The 18,310-nt window shown below is 47.0% G+C and overlaps 2 protein-coding genes across 3 annotated transcripts; one reads left to right on the top strand and one right to left on the bottom strand.

Annotated features, from left to right (window-relative positions):
• Positions 1–655: 655 nt before the first annotated feature.
• Positions 656–12,273, bottom strand: GFOD2 (Gfo/Idh/MocA-like oxidoreductase domain containing 2). The gene is made up of 3 exons (XM_057376360.1): positions 12,191–12,273; positions 6,846–7,189; positions 656–3,031 (listed from the first exon to the last, which is right to left on the bottom strand). The coding sequence occupies exons 2-3, from the start codon at positions 7,102–7,104 to the stop codon at positions 2,133–2,135; spliced, it is 1,158 nt and encodes a 385-aa protein (XP_057232343.1). The 5' UTR covers positions 7,105–7,189; positions 12,191–12,273; the 3' UTR covers positions 656–2,132.
• Positions 12,274–13,093: 820 nt separating this feature from the next.
• Positions 13,094–18,294, top strand: LOC130579520 (uncharacterized). 2 transcript variants are annotated; one of them, XM_057376372.1, is made up of 7 exons: positions 13,094–13,500; positions 14,226–14,550; positions 15,849–16,112; positions 16,205–16,255; positions 16,555–16,659; positions 17,131–17,177; positions 17,475–18,294. In XM_057376372.1, exons 2-7 carry the CDS (start codon positions 14,490–14,492, stop codon positions 17,658–17,660), a joined length of 714 nt encoding a protein of 237 aa, XP_057232355.1. In that variant the 5' UTR covers positions 13,094–13,500; positions 14,226–14,489; the 3' UTR covers positions 17,661–18,294. The 2 variants fall into 2 exon arrangements, with proteins under 2 accessions (XP_057232355.1, XP_057232356.1); XM_057376373.1 differs by lacking the exon at positions 13,094–13,500 and having other exon boundaries at positions 14,040–14,550.
• Positions 18,295–18,310: the final 16 nt, after the last annotated feature.

Here is an 18,310-nt window from a genome sequence, read left to right as displayed (position 1 = left end):
AGASAAACGGGGATTGCACGGGGGAATGCAGGCTTCACGGCCGGGATMCGCCTCGTCCAAAGGAGCGCTCCTSTGGTCACCATCCCGCTCTGCCTGTGCAGGGCAGCTCCAGGCTGTAGGCAGCCCATGAGAAGCCTCTTTCACCTCTCCGCAYAATTCTGTGGTCGTCTTCTTCTCACCCAGGAGTCTCGGCACCCTCCTTCCTCCACTGGGATCCTCTGGAAATGTTTTGTGTTTCCTTCTCCTAGAGAAGGAGCTATACTTTAGAATCTTCTGCCCAATACAAAGATAGTGACAAAGGCACAAAGAAAAGAAGGTTCTCAGTTCCAGAACAACAGCTTCAAAACAGACCCTGGCATGAAATCAACCCTCTGGGTGAAGAACYTTTTCCTAATATGGAACTTAACCATTCATTTCCTTCACACAGCTCACAGCASAGATAAGAGCATAGGAGCAGCCATGTTCCTACCCTTTAAACAGCACAGTAGTAGTAGTAGTAGTAGCTGTTTTCTTAAGAGTCTGGAAAGTAAATATCCAAAGGTAAATACCCAATTTACACACCAATCAAGGAAAGTGGTCCCATCAATACTGCAGCGATTTTGTTTCTTACTTGGTGTCTTCTGGCAACTTCTACAACGAGTAGGGAAGGACTCACCAGATACAGAATCCCAGATCTGAGTTCTCCTGTTCACTTTTATTAGCATGGTTTTAGCTTGGCCAAATCCAACTGAAGCACCCAACTGCATAGAGTATTCCCTCAACAAACACAACTTTTTATTTCTGTAGAAAACATGATACTTTTCAGGAAGATCCAGCTTATGAAACAGCAGTGTGCATGTTAATATACATAAATACACAGGGTTACAATTTAGTGGGAAATACATTAAAAAAAAAGCTTTCAAGTACACAAAACAAACATAATAAAATTAGACTATCCTTTCCACATACCTGCCTCAGAGAGAAACATTTCTCAAAAGGAATGAACTTCCACCCCATCATCTGCCAACAAATCTCTCCACTGGACCCCAGCTGCAGAAGAGTGGGAGGATGGGCTGGGCCAGAGGGTTAATAGCCAGTGTTTGAGATCAAGAGCACATTTACCCATGGCAGTTCAGTCCCTGTTCTCTCAACTATCAGGATGTGTGTAGTGTGACAGTTACCCAGCCAGCACATTAAGAGAGCTGCAAGAGGTAGGAAATACCTCCTTCCTTCCACTTTCAGGTCCCTGAAAGGTTAATCCTGTACAACTTTGTTACCCACGACACYGTGGCAATCCCATGACTCTGGGAGGCATTTATTTATTAACAGTCACAGAAATGGAGTGTGGCCTCACAGGCACGGCACCGGTGCTGCCAGGCAGTAAACACAACTGACAGGCACAGAGCTTATGGAAAAAAACCTGCTGGATGCAGGGAGCCTCTTGAGTAGAAAGAATAMTGTCTACAGATATGGAAGGATAGCTCAATGCATCACAGACTTCCTGAAGATTTTCCTGCCAAGACACCAACAACAGAGAATTATAGTATCATTTAAATAAAACACCAGTTTGAATGAATTTGAAAAACATTTACCGCATACAGGAGCCAAATGGCTGATCCTTATGTTACTARCTTTAATCCATTCCTTCTACTTTTTGTCCTACAGGAGTTTAGAGACCTGTTACATCACTGAACTCTTTTATAAAATTTTACAAACTGAGGATTAAAATGTAAATCAGTGTCCAAGAGAGAAGAAAAAGGCATCTGAACAACAGATACTCCCTGATCTTGCTCTACGTGCTCTCATGGTTAAATTACCAACCTGTGCAAGAGGGATTGTGTCCCCTTTCCAAGCCACACAACGGCAGAGATCCCRCAATTCACTTCAGCTACTGCAAGTGCAAAGGGCAATTCAAGTTTTCCTACCAGTCTCCAAGACAAAAATTAAATGTTTGCAAAAAACTGAAACATTTAAAACACTTTTAAACAATTWAAACCAGAACAGTTCCTATCAGAACATATTTTACATGTTTTAAAAAACCAAGAAACTCAGGCTATTAAATAAGAATCTACATATCTTAAAAACAGAGTTTTTTTTTTTTTTTACATTACAGCCAGAAGTGTTAATTGTCCTATTTTCCAAGGTAGGAATGTTCATAAGTTATTTCTTTGAAGTGCCTCACAGAGGTTTTGGTTGGCATCTGGTTCCTCAGTCATCACCTCCACAGTCTCCCACTCACCTGACCTACTKGATTTCTTGATGGCCTCTACCACACTCTGCATGTACAGACCATCTTCAAAAGAGGCTGCCATAGACACAGGTTTATGATCCCATGTCCGACGGTCTTCCTGGTCTTGGAAAGACTGCCGCAGGGCTTGCACCATGTACACCATTCCTTTCAGGTAAAGCAGCGGGATGTCTTTAAAGCCCTTATCCAAAAGGCCCTTGTTGACAGGCAGAGAGTCTGTAAACAGTAGTTCTTCCTGGAGCGCCGTGTTTTTCTGCCCGTACAAGTCAGTCCCACGAGCTATGAGGCGACCRGCAGACCCCACAATCATGACCTCATGGATGAATGATCCGGGCATGTTGAAGTTGAGGGTCACAGTGCAACAGACACCGTCGCTCATGAGCATCTGGAAAACGCAGAAGTCATCGCTGGTGACGTGGCGGATCCCGCTGATGGCTGTGTTCTGCTTCACAAAAGTYTTGAGCAAACCGTGGACCTTCTCTGCTCTCCTGCTGATGAGGTGAGTCAGGAGGTCGATGATGTAGGTGCCCATGGTGTGCAGCCCACCCCCTCCCATGAGCTCATCACAGATCCAGTTGTACTTGTGGCTGAGCAGGCTTCCCCCATAGACTCGCACGTCGCAGATGATGACGTTGCCCACGTAGTGTTCCTCGATCAACTGCTTCATCTTCACAAAGGCGGGCAAGAAACGGAGAACATTGCCAACAATGCTCATCAGCTTGGGATAATACCTGGCAGCTGTGACCATCCTGAAGGCATCCACAGAGGTAGCAGCTTTCTCACAGAGCACGTTCTTCCCTATTCCTGCAGMACAAATGAAAAAAAATACTATTTAACACACATGAATGAAAAATGCTCAGATGCCCCCAAGGTTGCCAAGTACTCATGTTTTTAAGAGTCAGGCTTTCCTGCAATTTCTAAGGTAAAGACATACTTACATATTCTGTGTACAGAACACAAGAATTAGAAATAATGTTTTGGTAAGTGGACTGTTTTAAAACAACCATTTCTGATTTTAGAAAGCAAAACATTTTGGTCTGCACATACAGCCTRTGTGTACAATCAGACAAAAAGGGACTGWGTTACACAAACAAGAGCTGAACTCYCAAGCTGACCCACTGCACTTTTATTGCTACTGATGCACTTTACATCGTGTTCAGCCCAAATCAATGGGAGCAGTCAATAATCCTTTTTTTTTCACTTTAAAGCAGAGGTAAAGTAATACAAAAGAGTAGCACAGTACAAGCTTTAACCAATCTGTACATTCAGAGCTTTTCTAATATTCCTCTTCTCATGTCAGGGCTTTACTTTTCCTGTTTTACATCTGTTCTGATTGTGTACTTATCTAAACATTTTTCAGTGTAATAACCACCTTATTCCTAATATGATTGTTACAGACACTAACTGGTGATGTCAAATCTGAAGGTCAGTCATAGCACACCACAGTTTCTGCCAAGAACTGCAGGAATCACTGCATATGGTGCAAGGTTCCTCTCTGAAAGCTCCTCCTTAGCCAGGAGCAGGCTGTGCTCCCTGCTCAGAACAGCTTTTAATTGACTCCCAGTGAGAGGGTACCAGCACAGGCACCTCAATCGGTCTCTGGCACGCAAGGGGAAAGCAGATCCCACACTACAGATCCTGCTCTTCGTGCTCCCCCTCCCGGCTGCACCCAGCCAGCCCTCCAGGAACCCTCCAAGCGTGCCAGGGACCAGCACGCTCCCGTGACACATCACTATGCCCAGCTCAGCCAGAGGACAGCTGCAGGAGACTCAGAACCTCTACTTCTAATAGACACAAGAGAAATTCACTCAGAAAATGAAAAGACTACAAATGAGAAATCCCCTAAAGTGATGCGAGTCGACAGCAGCTTTAATGAACATAGAGAAAGGTCAAACTCCCAGTGCACCCTGGCTGTCCATTGGTAACCCCATCATTCAGAGACCATTYCTGACTCCACTGTCCCCAGTCCCGCTGTGAAGGTGAGGATGTGCCAAGGTGCCAGGATGGAGACCAGGTACACCATTAACAGCTCTGAGATAAACCTGCTGCTGCCATCAGTGGAACATCCTCCAGCTGTCCCCAAGATCACAGAGCTGGCCATGAAGCAAGGACAAGGGCCAAGTCAGAGATGGCTACAAGGTCAGTYATCAATGTAATGGCAAATGCCTTTTGTTTTCCAAGGCAGTGCAAGTTACATCCCTGGGATTGTTACTATTGTTCTGGTAATGAATAACCTGAACTTTGTACCATATTGTTTTCCTAAACCACAGCTGCAAAATTTTCAGTTGAGGCCTTCACCAGCTCAGACACATGAGMGCATGGTGCATTTAACTGTGGGACATGAACCACAACACAGTCATTTGGTGAAATTTATTTAGTTCCTCTGAGATCAAAAGAAGCACAAATTTAAGGAGACCTTCTTGCTTTGCCTGTTGTGGAGATAAACAGATTACACTGATTTTAATATGAATTATCCCCTGGGCTTTGATCTKTTCTGTCTGGTTCATGAACTCAAACCAGTGTCACTGCTTTGTCCCCAGGCTTGTTCATGGATGTCTGTCAATAAGAAACTTAGGCAAGGAAACTGCACCACCAAGAAAAACTGGGTCTCTTTCTCCTCTTTGCCAGGAACAAAAATGGAAGCACAGTTTAAAAAAAGTATAAGAATGTACAAAAATAAGTAATGAAAGTGTCAGCACTTTAAAACAAACTGACCCTAACAAAAACAACACAGCACACAAGACCATTATTACTGCACCCCATCTGATGTTTCCTAGAGCCCAGTCTCTTGGTGACTAAACACTAATCTGTTGTATACAGTTCATGGCCAATAATCCTCTGTTTATAACCATCACTCTATCAATCTCAACTTCCAAAGAAAACATACTTGCCATCTTTGGCCCTACCCTGGTTCTGTGCTCCTTCAGAACTTTCAGTCACACTGGCTTTAAATAAGTCATGAYATACTGGGAAGCAGACCTGCAAAYACCACTGCAAAGAACCTGGAAAGCTGAAAAGCAAGGTCAGCATCGCACTGGGTCAGAGATGTCTGCATCAGTTTGCARATCAGAACATCTCATGACAGAAGAAGTGATTGTTACCTGTGCCTGCTTCATCCATCCATTTCCCTGGCTTTTCCAGCCTTCCACTTCCTAAACTTGCAGTCAAGCATACATACAACCTCTGTACTTCTGCACCAGTTTATCCCCATTTCCTGCTCTGGATAATGCCATCTTATGGGTTCCCAGCCTTCAATGAAGGAATCCAAATCCCTTTTAGTTAATAAATCACCAGAAAATAYTCAATCCTCTCCTTTTTAGCCCACTTGATCATCAAGAGCCACAAGACCTAGTGAAATGCCTATTATCTAACAATTGCTTGAAAGAGCTTTTAGCATATTTRAAGAGATAAGTTCTAACTCACAGTTCAAATCTTTAAAAATCAGAATACCTTAAAATTCAAAGGACACTGCTCTAACGAGGTAAACAAACAAATGTAACAATATAAGAAAGAAAAGGAGGGTGGAAAAAAGCCTGAAATCTCTCTTTGCATATYTAAGTGGCGTTGCAAATGTTTGTTCAGAGAGTTGTTTACTTCCAAAAGAAATTACTGTAGAGCAAAGAGACACAACAAACCACTCTGGCTCACATGGTCTGAGAGATTACCTGTCCTAAAATTAACTCCTGTATCTCCTGTAAACACTGTAAAAATATCACCCTTGTTATTTACAGAATTACACGCAAACTGACACCCACGCTGCGCTACGGGAGAGGACATTAACACTACAAAGTCACACAGGGGAATTAAGAAATGTTAGGATGCTTGGGCAGTTGGCTCCCATCTCCCTGCCCAACCAGTCTGGGGTGTCATCCCTTCTTTCTCATCTGGCTGGATTCTTCCTGCTGTCCCCAGCATCTGCCCTCCTCTGTTAAAGGATTCCTCCACCCGGGACCACATAACCCTGCTAYGAATATGGATGTCCCAAGAGTGGTCCAGGTATTGACCAGGGTCCCAGCCAAAACAGCACCTCTTAGATCCTAACTTGCAAGATTCTAATAAGTACATGCAAATATTTTTTCAAAGGTTTTCAACTTCCACGTTTGGTTTTACTTGACAGAAAAACAGAAAGCAGAACTGAACAATTCTCCCTTTCCAGGCAAATCTCAAATCTCCTACTGCAGAACATGGGAAAATTTGAAATTAATTAAACAACTTGTTTTGTTTTGGGTTTGGTTTGTTTTTTTTTGGGTTTGGTTTGTTTTTTTTTTTGGTTGCTTTGGTTTTTTTAATGGGCATAAAACCATTCTACCCTCTCATTATTATCTCTGATATAGCTGATTTTTATTATAAACTCCCCACCATAAGTTCAGTCTGAAGTAAACTAAATATTTTAGCCCARTTGGTTCAAGCAGAGCTATAAGCAATAATAAACAGTATTTTTACCAAAAAACACAAGCAGATAACCTTTCTCACAGATGCTGCTACCAACTCCACACAAAACTTTTAGCACTACATTTGCCTGCTGATGCAACCAGAACTCTGCTGGGGTAAGAGCTTCAAATTTCAATCTGCCAATGAGCTATGGATTTTTGTTTCAACTCCAATGATAAAAAGGTACCTAGAGCCTTCACAGCAATTTGCCGAGTTAGCGGTGGAGGGATGTTGATGCAAACCAAATCTACGTCCTGATGCAGCAAGACATCGTCAGTCCGACTCGTGTAGAAGGAGATGTTCATTTCCTCTGCCAGCTGTTTGGCTTCCTCTTCAGTTTTCCCCCAAAGAGCTTCAATGGAGAAGCCTTCTGCCCTCAGCAAGGGTACYAGGACCCGGGCAGCGCTACCAGTTCCAAACACACCCACTCCAGGGAGCATTTTCATTCTTCATTCATTCAAGCATCAGGGTTTACACACAGGCCTTCAATAAAATGTTCAGCTTCTCAGCTTGGTGCTCCATCCACAGTTCCTAAAATGTCAAAAGTTACAAGTCATTATCAATAGAAGGTACTCTGTAGTAATCAAACACATCTAACCTGAATGCCACCTTCTGTCCTTCATATGGCTTTCAGCATTCTCAAATGTCATAATGACAAAAACCAATCGCCCCGAAAGCTGCAAGCTGTAGAGATACACTACTAAGGGACAAGTCTAACAACCCTGTTGCAGAAGAATGGTAAGAAAGCAGCTTGACAAAGTAATTTCCTCAGATTCAAAACTCAGCACACAGGGACAGAAACACAKATAGGCATGTAGGACAAACCAGACACAGACAGCCACAAACTGGGAGTGACAGGAAGCACCAAGGGGACAGGACACAGAGCCTGTCACAGCAGCAGTAAAAGCAGCACTGCTCTATTTGTGATGATGTAAGTCCCTAAATGAGATAAAGGTTTGTGAGATGAGGTAATATCTTTTATTAGACCAATTGAAATAGCTGAAAATAATAGGCATGCTTAGGGGCACATAAATCTTTCTTCCAAATTAAATACACAAACTGAAAACAACTACTTGGACCTTAACAATTTTATGGCAAATAGATAAGTCAGTCCAGAGAACATTTAGAAAATGTCTTATGGGGAAAGCCTCAATTCAATGAGCCTGTTTTGCCCGGGGAGGAGAAGGCCACAAGGAGAGAGAATGCCAGTGTTTAAATACACAGAAAGCTGCTTTCCTAAAGGAAAAGGGCGCTCCTCTGTGTCCACTGTGGGTAGTTAAAAGCTTTACTTAGGACAGTTAAAAATATCTCCTTCTGCCTATGCCACTTGATCTCYGGGAATGCAGGATTTGCACAGAATTATTATATTCCCTCCACACAAACGTTTGTTAAAGTCACACTCCTTTTGCTCTTACAAGTATTTCTGGGCAATCAATTCCTTCAATCCCTACCTGCCAGTCCATTTTAGCACAGTAGCTGTCCACAGCTGGCCAAACTGCCTTTGGCATTTGCTTTAGCACCAACTTCAAGGAGAGATGTCAGAACTCTCCTCAATCTCTGACAGCATAGAAACCTACGATCCAGCTTTTGTTCTGTGCCTTTCTGAACTCTCATCTACTACACCCACCTGATCTTCTCTTCTTTTTTTTTAAGAGAGAAAAACATGACAAATTCAGGTTTTTTTTAGAAGCTTACAATGAAAAAGCAAAGACCATATTTAAAAAGAGAACTGGTACCAGCACCAGATCAACACCTTTGGAAAAGACCTCTGTAAGCAGCAAGAATCACAACCTGTTTCAGAGAGCGTTACTCATCTCGCCATCATAAGATAGTCACATTAAGTTACAACACATGAAAGCAAATCCTGAMACAGTGCTGGGCACTACCAGCACACAAGTAAACTACTCCCAGTACAAGTGCTTTGTTTGCAGTCAGYGTCTCGTTAGTCTAGGGGTGCCTACACTGCTCAGTATGTGTTACACAACTGAACCCTGACTGAATTCCATGGTATTTTTGCAGTATAGACATAAATAGAAAACGGAAATGCTTGAGAATATTTATCCTGCAAAATGCACAAATGTTTACAGATGCTATAAAACAGCTTATGAAATATTTACTTAATTAAGTCAGGATGTTTTTCCTTATTCTGTGTGATGCAGTGTTTGCAGTGATACTGTCACTGTCATTCTTTTTAAAGATTAACAACTTTCATTGGCATAAATTCCTTTTTATCCAACATTTAACAGAACACTCAAATAAGGTAGTGACAAAGATCAAAAGGACCTTGGAAATATTTACTATTCTACCTAAAAGGGTGGGATCCAAGGATGCTGGCAAGGAGGATGGCTTGTATCCACAAACAAAAATAAAATCTTGCAACTGAATGGACAGCAAGCACAACTTTTTCAAGTCCTTACAGATCCATGTTTGGCATTTTATTGTCTGGCAGAATCAGAAATTCTTACAGCAGAAAAAGCATCATCTTTCTTTGAGGAGACCAGGTGAGTGTGTGCCTGTTTCCATCAGATCACACAGATGTGCTTAACAATGTCCAACTAACAYAACACCACAACWGTTTAGAAAATGTTGAATTCATTGAAAATGCTCTAAGAGAACACCATATCATGTGCWACAGGAGACTCCTGCTACTCAGATAATCTGATTTCTGTAACARTCACTCATTTTAACAGTTACTCATTCCTGTTTTCCATCCAACTGCCTCTTAAAAAAAGATCTCAGTCAGGTGGAATTAATTTTAAACTCACTTATCCCAAAACATAACATGTTTCTGCACTGGTATCACTGGGAGCTAACGGCACAAAYCTACAAAATCTAGTGATTATCTACCATGCACCAGCTCCTGATCCTACAAGAACTTCAGGACACCAGCTCAACACTAGTACCACCACAAATCAAGAAATGATCAACCCAGCCTCAGCAATGACTTCCAGCAAGGCAGCCCCAGCTCTCTGCATATGGAGACATGGCTTGCACGGTAAAAGGGCCCCACAGGGCTGAAGACCCTCAAACACTGCAGCCAGCAGGCTCTGCAGAGTGGCCCTGAGCAGAGGACATTCTTCTCTTCCCTCTCCTGAGAGTCACCTGCAGCCTCCTCTTCCCCTACCAGACTTTGACCAACTGGGAAGTCCTGGATTGGCAGGGCAGACRCTGCAGGATGGATGTAGATGCTGAAAGGCAGCAAAAAGAAAATCGTTAAACAGAGCAAGTCCCAGAGCACACGTGGCACAGGCAGAACTGGAGCAGATGCTGAAAGACCTGTAAGGAGAGCTTTGAAAGGGGGTACATGTGGGTACTCCACCCCTCACACCCACACTGCAGTGCTGGCAGTGGGACTCCAGCCCAGGCCACCCTGAGGAAACAACCTAAACCCTGTGTCAGAACAAGRCCACTGCTGAGGAGAGGCAGCTGTAATTAACAGTTTATGAAGAAAGAACAGAGATTGCAAAGGAACAGCACCATGCTGCCAAGAGGTCCCCAGAGCACCATCATCTGGAGCTCTACGTGCACATCTGTTACTTCTGCTCTAAGGAGGGTGGGGAGCAGGACTGGAAGTGCTGCAGGAGTCATCAAAAGCATCAATATCTTCTCATAAAGAAGATCTAAGCAATAAAGATTCCTCAGTTTRGAAGAGACATCACAGGTAATAAAGTACTGAGCAGCTTAGGATGGAGAAAACCGAAATTTGCGCTGCCCTTCATCACACAGGAGCATAACAAAAGGAGCTCAGAGAAGGCAGAATCAAAGCCATCTGAAGRAGGTGGATCCTTGAAGAAGACTTTGGTAGTTGTGAAGTGCCCTTGCCGTGAAAAATTTGCAAACATTTGTCATTTACAGGGAGTCAGAAGAATTAATCCTGTCTGTCCACTGAGGGTCACTGAATACACAGAAGTCACATCTAGCACTGAACTAAAATCTAGAGAAAAGTGGATTTGGCAGAGCATAGAAACAGCTGCGAGAAATGCATGCCTGAAACTGTGACAAACACCAGAATTTAGAATTAGGTACAATTTCTATTTACTATAGAACCCACCAAGCCTCAAATTTTCAAACAAGCCTCAGCAAATCAGTTACAAAAAATCAAAAAAAGCCTTTTAAAAAGCCAAGCTTTCAGAAGTTAAAATCCTAGAATCCTAGTGCATYAACATCTCCAGTGGTCAAATACTGGAATGAATACTTTAACAAGAACCCCAGAAAACCCARAAGGTTTTATGGGCAAATGAAACCAGACTGCAACAGATATCTTGCATGTCAGGAGATAAAAACCAACCTCTTTTTAACAGAGATGAAATRATCAATCCTGCAGCATCATTCTGACTTAATATTTTCCAACAGAAGCACTTAGGGCTCTGCCATTCCTTTTTTGGAGGCCACAAAACACCTCCAATTTTGCTGAATTTCACAGCGAGTTTAAAGTGCCATTCAAGTCTTCTTCCCCATAGAAGATTGATTCTTTTGGTACACATAGCAACAAGAAGTTATGTGACCCAATGCAATAAGAAATTTGGTGATTTCTACAGGATCCAATTAATTTCCATGTTGAAGCAGTCTGGGAGTTCCAAAGGCATAAGTTTCAAAAAGTAAACAGTACAGTCAAGGATCACAGGGCCCAGAAACTCTTGTGGACCATTACCGATGGCCAAAGGTAGTGAAAGAATAACAGCCCACGTCCAGAAAGGTGCTGGCCAGGGTAGCACTGGCTCTGCATAAAGAGAAAGCTTTTCATGTGTCTCCAACTTATCCTAAAAAGATTAATTTGGGTTCCCAAGAAGATGAGGCATGTGATGGAGGACCACACCAGCAAGCATTTYTGCCCTCTGGCACAAATACACCCGAGGTTCTGTATGAAACGCTTCACGTGGTGATGTCAAAATTTATATGCTTTCTTTACTAAACGTGCTTTTGATTCAGTGCCAGCGGGTTGTGTGATAACCCAGGCGTCCACAGCCTCAAGGAACACCCACCACACCTCGAGACAAGCCCTGTGTCCTTCCTGGTCTGGATGTAGAGCAGCAAAGGCCCCGTTCCAGGCACAATACTTCCCACAGGCACCGCCCGAGGTCGAAGGTGGCAATGAGGACCGAGCCGGAGAGAACAGCATTTGGAAAATCCTGGAAACCAAACCAGCCTTCATGCAAAGCTCMTGGYAGGGCCATGGCAGCCCCGGGGATGCCTCTGGCATGGCCCACGATGCTCTGACCGCCCGGGCTGCGGGGCTTGTGCAGTGTGCGGGTCCCTCACAGGGCTGGACGGGTTAGAGCTCACCTGACCTCGCCTCACCTGTGGAACAGGGCARGGCTCGCCTCACCTCACTGACCTGACCTCACCTGACCTCCCCCTTCAGGGRTCTGGACGGGACAGGCCCCACCTCATCCCACCGGCCCACACCGAGCTGGTACCCCCGGCCCATTCCCGGCCACTCCCGGCTCCGCGCCCTCAGGCAGGGTCGCGCCGCCCAGCAGTCCCGGGGCAGCGGAGGAGCCCGGGGGCCGCAGCGATCCGAGCCGCCCTCACCTGTGCCCGGCCGGGCCGCCGGGGCTGTCCCGCCTGCCGCATCCTCGGGCCGGGCGCGCTCCCGCGGCCGCCGCGCGCTCCCGGGGCGGCGCCCCTGCCCGGCTCGCGCATGCGCGACAGCTCAGCGCCGCGCCGCCCGTTCGCCGGGCAACGGCTGCAAACATGGCGGCGCCCGGGGCGGCTTCACGCGCCGCGGGAGGGGTGGCCAATCCTGCGGCCGGAGATGGGCGGAGGGCGGGGCTTTAGGTGACGGACAGAGATAACAGCCAATGGAAGAGCAGCACGGGGCCGCGTCATCCCCGCCATGAGCGCTACCGTGAGGCGCTCGGGGCTCTAGGGGTGTCCCGGTGTCGGGGTCCGCGGTGGCCGCTCCCTCCTGACGATGCGCTGGCTCGGCGAGTCCGGGACGCCGCCAGGCTCTGCAGCCACGTCCTGCTCGGTATCACTAGCAACGGGTGCTCTGACGCCGGGTGTGCGGGGCCCAGCTCCGTGAGGGCTCAGGGCTCAGAGCAATGTGCCCCCGAGCCCCGTTAGCTCCACAGTGCTTTGAGGTTCAGGCCGAGGGCAGGATCGCTTTTGGAAACCCTGCGGAGGGCAGAGCTCCACGGCACTCAAGGGAGAGCTCCTGTAAAGCCACCAAGGGCCGACTGAGGACAGCCCTTCTCCTCACAGCGCTCCTGATCCTCCCCAAAATCGAACGGGAGGCTCCTCACCGGCTCCCATGAGGGAGGCACGTTCTGTATTTCCCTCGTTCACTGGAAGGAGATGGGGAGCTTTTGAGGAACTCTGCAGCCTCCCTATTGCTGTGGACATTGTGTAGTGCCTGGTGAAGCTGCTGTGATGCAGGGCACCCTGTTATCAACAACAGCATTGTCATTTCCTGCTCTCCTTTCTCCTTGGCAGAGAGCAYCSTGGAATGTTGCTGTGGAGCTGAAARGGGCTCTGGTAGGAGAGGAGCTCTGTGGAGTCAGCAGAGTTCAGACATTAACCTTCAGTTCCACTGGCACCACAGCTGGGAAAGCATTTCCTGCTGAAGAAGGTCTTGGCTTCATCAGTTCTAGGAAATGTGAGAACTACAATAGAAATGAAAGGGAAGGAAGCAAACAAATACACATCATGATGCAGTTGCAAAATGAGCAGAGATGAAGAGTTGATTGCAGAGAGAAACTGAACATCAGAAAGAGCATGGGAAGAGATGAAGAGGTCCAGAGGGGAGAGCAAGAGAGACAAAGAACTTTTCACTTGTCATTCTTCTGGATCTTGTACCCTCTCATCAGCAAATATTGATGTTGGTGTTGCTGTTTCCTTATGTGAGTTGGTTGGTTTGCAGATGAGACCTCAGCTTCCGCCAGGAGGTTCCACAGGCTGGTGGAGAAGAGCTCCAGTGAACAGTCTTTCTTCCAGGAGACATATGTGGCTGGGCTGTGTGTGCCCAGCATGGTGTGGAGGGTGGTTACTGTGGATGCTGGTAGAAACTAAACAGGAGGAAATGGCGGATGGGAGGAGGTTTTTCTCTGAACAYAAAGAGGAAGAGCAGTGGGGAGAAGCAGAGATTGCACCCACAGAGGCTGGGGAGACMGAGCGGCCTGCACCTGCTGCCCTTGTCCCTTTGGTGACACAAGCTGTGTCTGGCTGGTGGATAGTCATGTCCTGGTGTCCCTTATGCTACAAGTGGCAGGAGAATACAGGAGTTTGCCTGCAGCACCCCATCCCTGCAGGGCAGGAGCTGGGATCTGGGTACTCATGCTGGTGCAAACCACAGGTCCCTGGGGGCTGGCAGGGTGTGTGGGTCCCCACCTGAGCTCAGCGAGTACACTCGATCCCCACATGGGTGTGGACATCACCCCACCCCCAGCTGTGACAGCAGCATTGCTTCCTCCARGGGGTCCCTTCCCTGCTGTAAAACAAAACAGTCTGGTGGTGTGGGGAGGTGGTGCTGTAGGAAACTGGGAAGTGGCACGGAGCTGCTGGGCTGGGCCCTAGTGCAGTGGGAKATGGCCATCTGCAGCTCCTGCATGYSTTACTCTGATCTCAGGGCYGAGGGGCTGTGGTCAGGATGAAACCGGAGGAGGAATCGAAGAGAGGAGATAAGAATCGGGCTGAAGCAATAGAAGAGGAAGAGAGGAGCAGCCTGTGAGCACAGAGGGAACTTGCTGGCCCAGTGGCGAGGGGGCGAGGTCCCGGCAAGGCTTCAGCTCCCCTTGGCTGAGCAGTGACCCCCACGCTGCAAGGAGAGACAGGAGGCTCCTGGCTGATCCCACCAGGCACCAGAATCGTCACCACGAGGCTGTTGGGAAGCATGGAGCTCTGGCTGGCTGACACCTTTCTGCCCCTGCTGCTCCTCACCTGCCTGCCAGCTGGTGAGTCCCCATTGCCCTTGCCTCTGCTCTGAACTCTTCCCTCTTTCCATATGCTGGGAGGTGGCTGCTGCTGCTTTTTCCTCTCCTTTGGCAGCATTTAGCCTCTCTTCTGCACCAGCACGCTGCCATCTGTCTTGCAGTGGGGCTCACCCTGCAACTGTGTATGCGCAGGCTGTGAGCTCTGGGGCTTTGAACCRGCTTCATCTTCAGCAGCAGGGAGAGAAAACAGGCAGGGGGGAAGGAAACAAAAATGCATGTAAGCCTAATTGAGTGCAGAGTGGAGTCAGCTTCATCTGGCATATTCCTTAATACAAAAACAGCCCTCTATAGGTTTTTGTTGTTTTTTTTTTTTGTTTTTTTGGTTTTTTTGTTTTGTTTTGGGTTTTTTTTTGTTGTTTTTGTTTTTTGTTTGTTTTTTTTCCCAGCAGGATTTGCTCACCAGATTTCAGCCACAGTTGATGTGTTGGTAGGGTTAGATCTCATCTTACAGTGTCTGCCCCAGCCAGGCTTGAGCAGCACTGCCAGGGAGGTGAAATGGTTTAATGTCACCTGAAATGAGGGAAAATAGCAGAATGTAGGTGGTGTGGCAATAAAAAGCAATCCAACCCAGCTCATCTTTGTTAGTATGAACAAAACAAAAGGAGGAACATACAAATGCAGGGTGGAGAACACAAAGAACACGTCCAAGAATGGATGTTCCAAACAGAGCAAGGGTGGGAGGGGACAGGAGGACTGACACCACTCAGAGTGGAAAGAAAGGACTGAAGAGACGTGAGAGAGGGAGGACTCAGCTGAGAAGGTGTGATGTCAGCTCAGAGGTTCAGAAGTGATTCTGAAGTTCTCCAAGCATTAGGAGGTGGGATGAAGCCAGTAGGGCTGCAGGGATCTCTTCACTATATTTTCTTTGCTTCTCTAGGGCTGACCATTCTGCCTTGCCAACCTCCCCCAGTCCCACCTCATACTCCATGAAATGGCAGAGCTGAGCCTGTAGCACTTCCTCTTGGGTCCCTATGTCACAGGAGGAGGAGGTGTCTTCTCCCTGATCCTCATATTTCCTCATGTCCTTCCTGAGACACAGAAAAGTTTGTGCACTGCACAGTGTTCAGTGGCACGAGTCAATGTGCAACARTTCAGTGTGGAGTACTGAGGAATGGGTAGCAGCCAGATTTGGAAAAGATCATCAACTGCTGCAGGAAAGGACAGTCGCTTCACCGTGTCTTCCATGAGTGACACAGGCGACAATGACCCTGCAGGATCATATCTATTTCAGCTATCACTTCTGGTTTTGTTTCCTCCAGGAACAGTCAGTCAGCTGGCAGATCGAGTCATCACTGTGCAGTTCGAGATTTGTTCRCAGAATGTCACAGTGCAGATGAAGTGGGATGGACCTGAACGTGTGGAGGTGGAGAATCAAACCAACAGTGTGGTTGTGGGAAAAAACAGTACAAATCTCACCAACTCCTGCATGTGTACAGCCCACACAGGAATCCGTGTGTGTAAGGTCTTCATCACAAGACCAAACTCAACAGACACTGGAAACAGCACACGAACACCAGATTTCCGTAAGTGGCAGTGGGTCTGTTTGATGGGCTCCTAAGCAGAGCAGGGTGCAGGGTGTTCTCTTCCTTTGGACAGTCTCTCACTCATGTTTCAGGCTGTGACTCTGCAGGATCTCAGACGGATGTCACAGGAAACATCTGGACAGGTGAGTCCTCACAGATGTTTTCCCATGAATGGGTGGGACCCACTGCCATACTGGGGTAGGTACCAGTGGATCAGAGCTGCGATGCTGGGAAGGGGCTCTGATGCTTCAGCTACTCCCTAGCTGAGTTTGGATGAGTTTTGGAGGGCATTCCCCACAGGATTTTGTCAGCACTGAAGCTGTGGGTGGTGCAGGGTCTAGAAGCCCAAGTCTGGGAAGAAACTGAAGGAGGCAATGGCAGCATGTGTCCTTGCATGGGGGGATGGTGGCTCACSAGTGCCTCTGTGATGTTGTGTGTGCAGGACTCAGCCTCCTCCTGTGCATCCTCCTTGGCTTAGCGGTCGGGACGCTCCTTTACATGCCGGTCATTGGCTTCCTGCTGTGGCGGTGCAGAAGGAACAGAACAGGTTGGCATTTCTTCCTCAGCTGCTGGTCTGGACAAAGCCAGGCTTGGGAGATGTCCGTTTTTGACATCCTGCTGCTCCTGCTCACTCTGTGTTCCCTTCACGAGTCTGTCCTCCTGAACAAGCTGTCCCAGGGCGGTGTGAAGGTTCACCCCCTCCCTTCCTTCTGGCCAGTTGCTGGTGGGAATCTGGTTATGGCACAACCTGTGATGTGATTGAAACACGTCTTGCATATCACTACATTTCCAGAAATGTCCACCTMAGAGCTCTTCTCCAAGGGCTTTTAAGCCCTTCCCAATCCCTCCAGCCCCTTGGCCATCTTCAGAACCACAGAGCTGCAGTGTCTCATCCTCTCCCACCTSAAAAGCAGGGCCAATGCAGATGTTTGCTTCATTCRTKCATTATTTTCTTAATTTAAAATAATGATCATTGTCWTTATTTTAACTACTGTTTGAACTACATTTCCTTTTTCAGGAGAGCTCTCAAGTGAGGAAGTGGTGGAGGGGAATCAGGTCAGCACGGTAAGCCAGGGAGGGCTTTTCATGTATTGCTTCCTCCTCCCTGTCAATAAAAGCATTGAATGTTGAATACCCACTTAAAGGATTTCACAGTAAAATCAGCTTTGCTTTCTGAAAACATAGTCCTAAATACTTATTAATTCCTACTAAATAAGGGCTTATGAGTGTTTGAGTGGGTGGCACTTCTGAGCAAGCTGGGTAATGCTTGGGCAGCACAAAGAGTTGTGCCAGTAGAAAAGTATTAGCAGGGGAGACRCAGAAAGAAAAGCCAAGGCTCTACTCATTGCTCTTTCCCTGCAGGCAGCCCTGGTGACAGGGACCGAGGACCTGACCTATGCCAACCTGAAGTTTGAGAAGAAGGGGACAGAACCTGCCTCCTCCAATGTCATTTACACTGAGATCAAGCCATCACAACAGAAGCAGAGTGGTGATGGCAGTGCTGCCAGCACAGAGGTGAATATCTCCCCCAAGGAAGAGGGCAAATGAAGGAGGGTGAGCAGCTTGTTGTCTGCCTGTCAGGCTCATCCTCCTCAAAAACGAGGTGTTAGCTCATACAGGAGTGCAATCTTGGTGGCCAAAGCCATCTAATACCCCCGAGTGGCTGCACAGCCCTGCTTTGTGTTCCCCTGGAAGAAGCCATGTCTCACGTTGAAGGACAGGGCTCTGGAGGCCATTGTCCCCTTCTGCAGCTCCAAGCACTGCCAAACCTCAGCAACTCTTTTCACTGTCTCCAGTCCCTGACAAGCTCCTCTAGCTACTTGCTTGGTGTTTCAGGAGTGACACTGTACACTCTGTGGCCAACACAGTGTCCAGGAAGAGCTTGGTCCTGGACATGCTAGGTGGCATGGCTATGAGAAACTGTAGAACAATTTTCTGGATTTTCCCTGGAGCAGGCACCTGCTGTGATGTGGGTTGACTTTGCTCTGGTTCACTTACTTGAGAGATAAGGATGGAAAAGCATTGCTTGCATCATAGAGGTGCTGCTGCAGTGATTTGCTTTGTATGGCAGTGGCTAGGTGGTTTGGTGGTGAATACCCTTCTTGTGGGGAGAGCACTCTCTTTTGTGCCCTCTTTTATTGATACTGTTTCATTTATTGTCAGTTTTTTAGTAAAATTATGATTCCCACTTGTGGTCT

The sequence above is a fragment of the Malurus melanocephalus genome, unplaced genomic scaffold (assembly GCF_030028575.1).
Source record: "Malurus melanocephalus ecotype Western Australia unplaced genomic scaffold, MMel_1.1 scaffold_278, whole genome shotgun sequence".
Classification (NCBI taxonomy): domain Eukaryota; kingdom Metazoa; phylum Chordata; class Aves; order Passeriformes; family Maluridae; genus Malurus; species Malurus melanocephalus.
The sequence above is the reverse complement of the archived record's forward strand: the minus strand, read 5'-3'. Positions and strand labels throughout refer to the sequence as shown.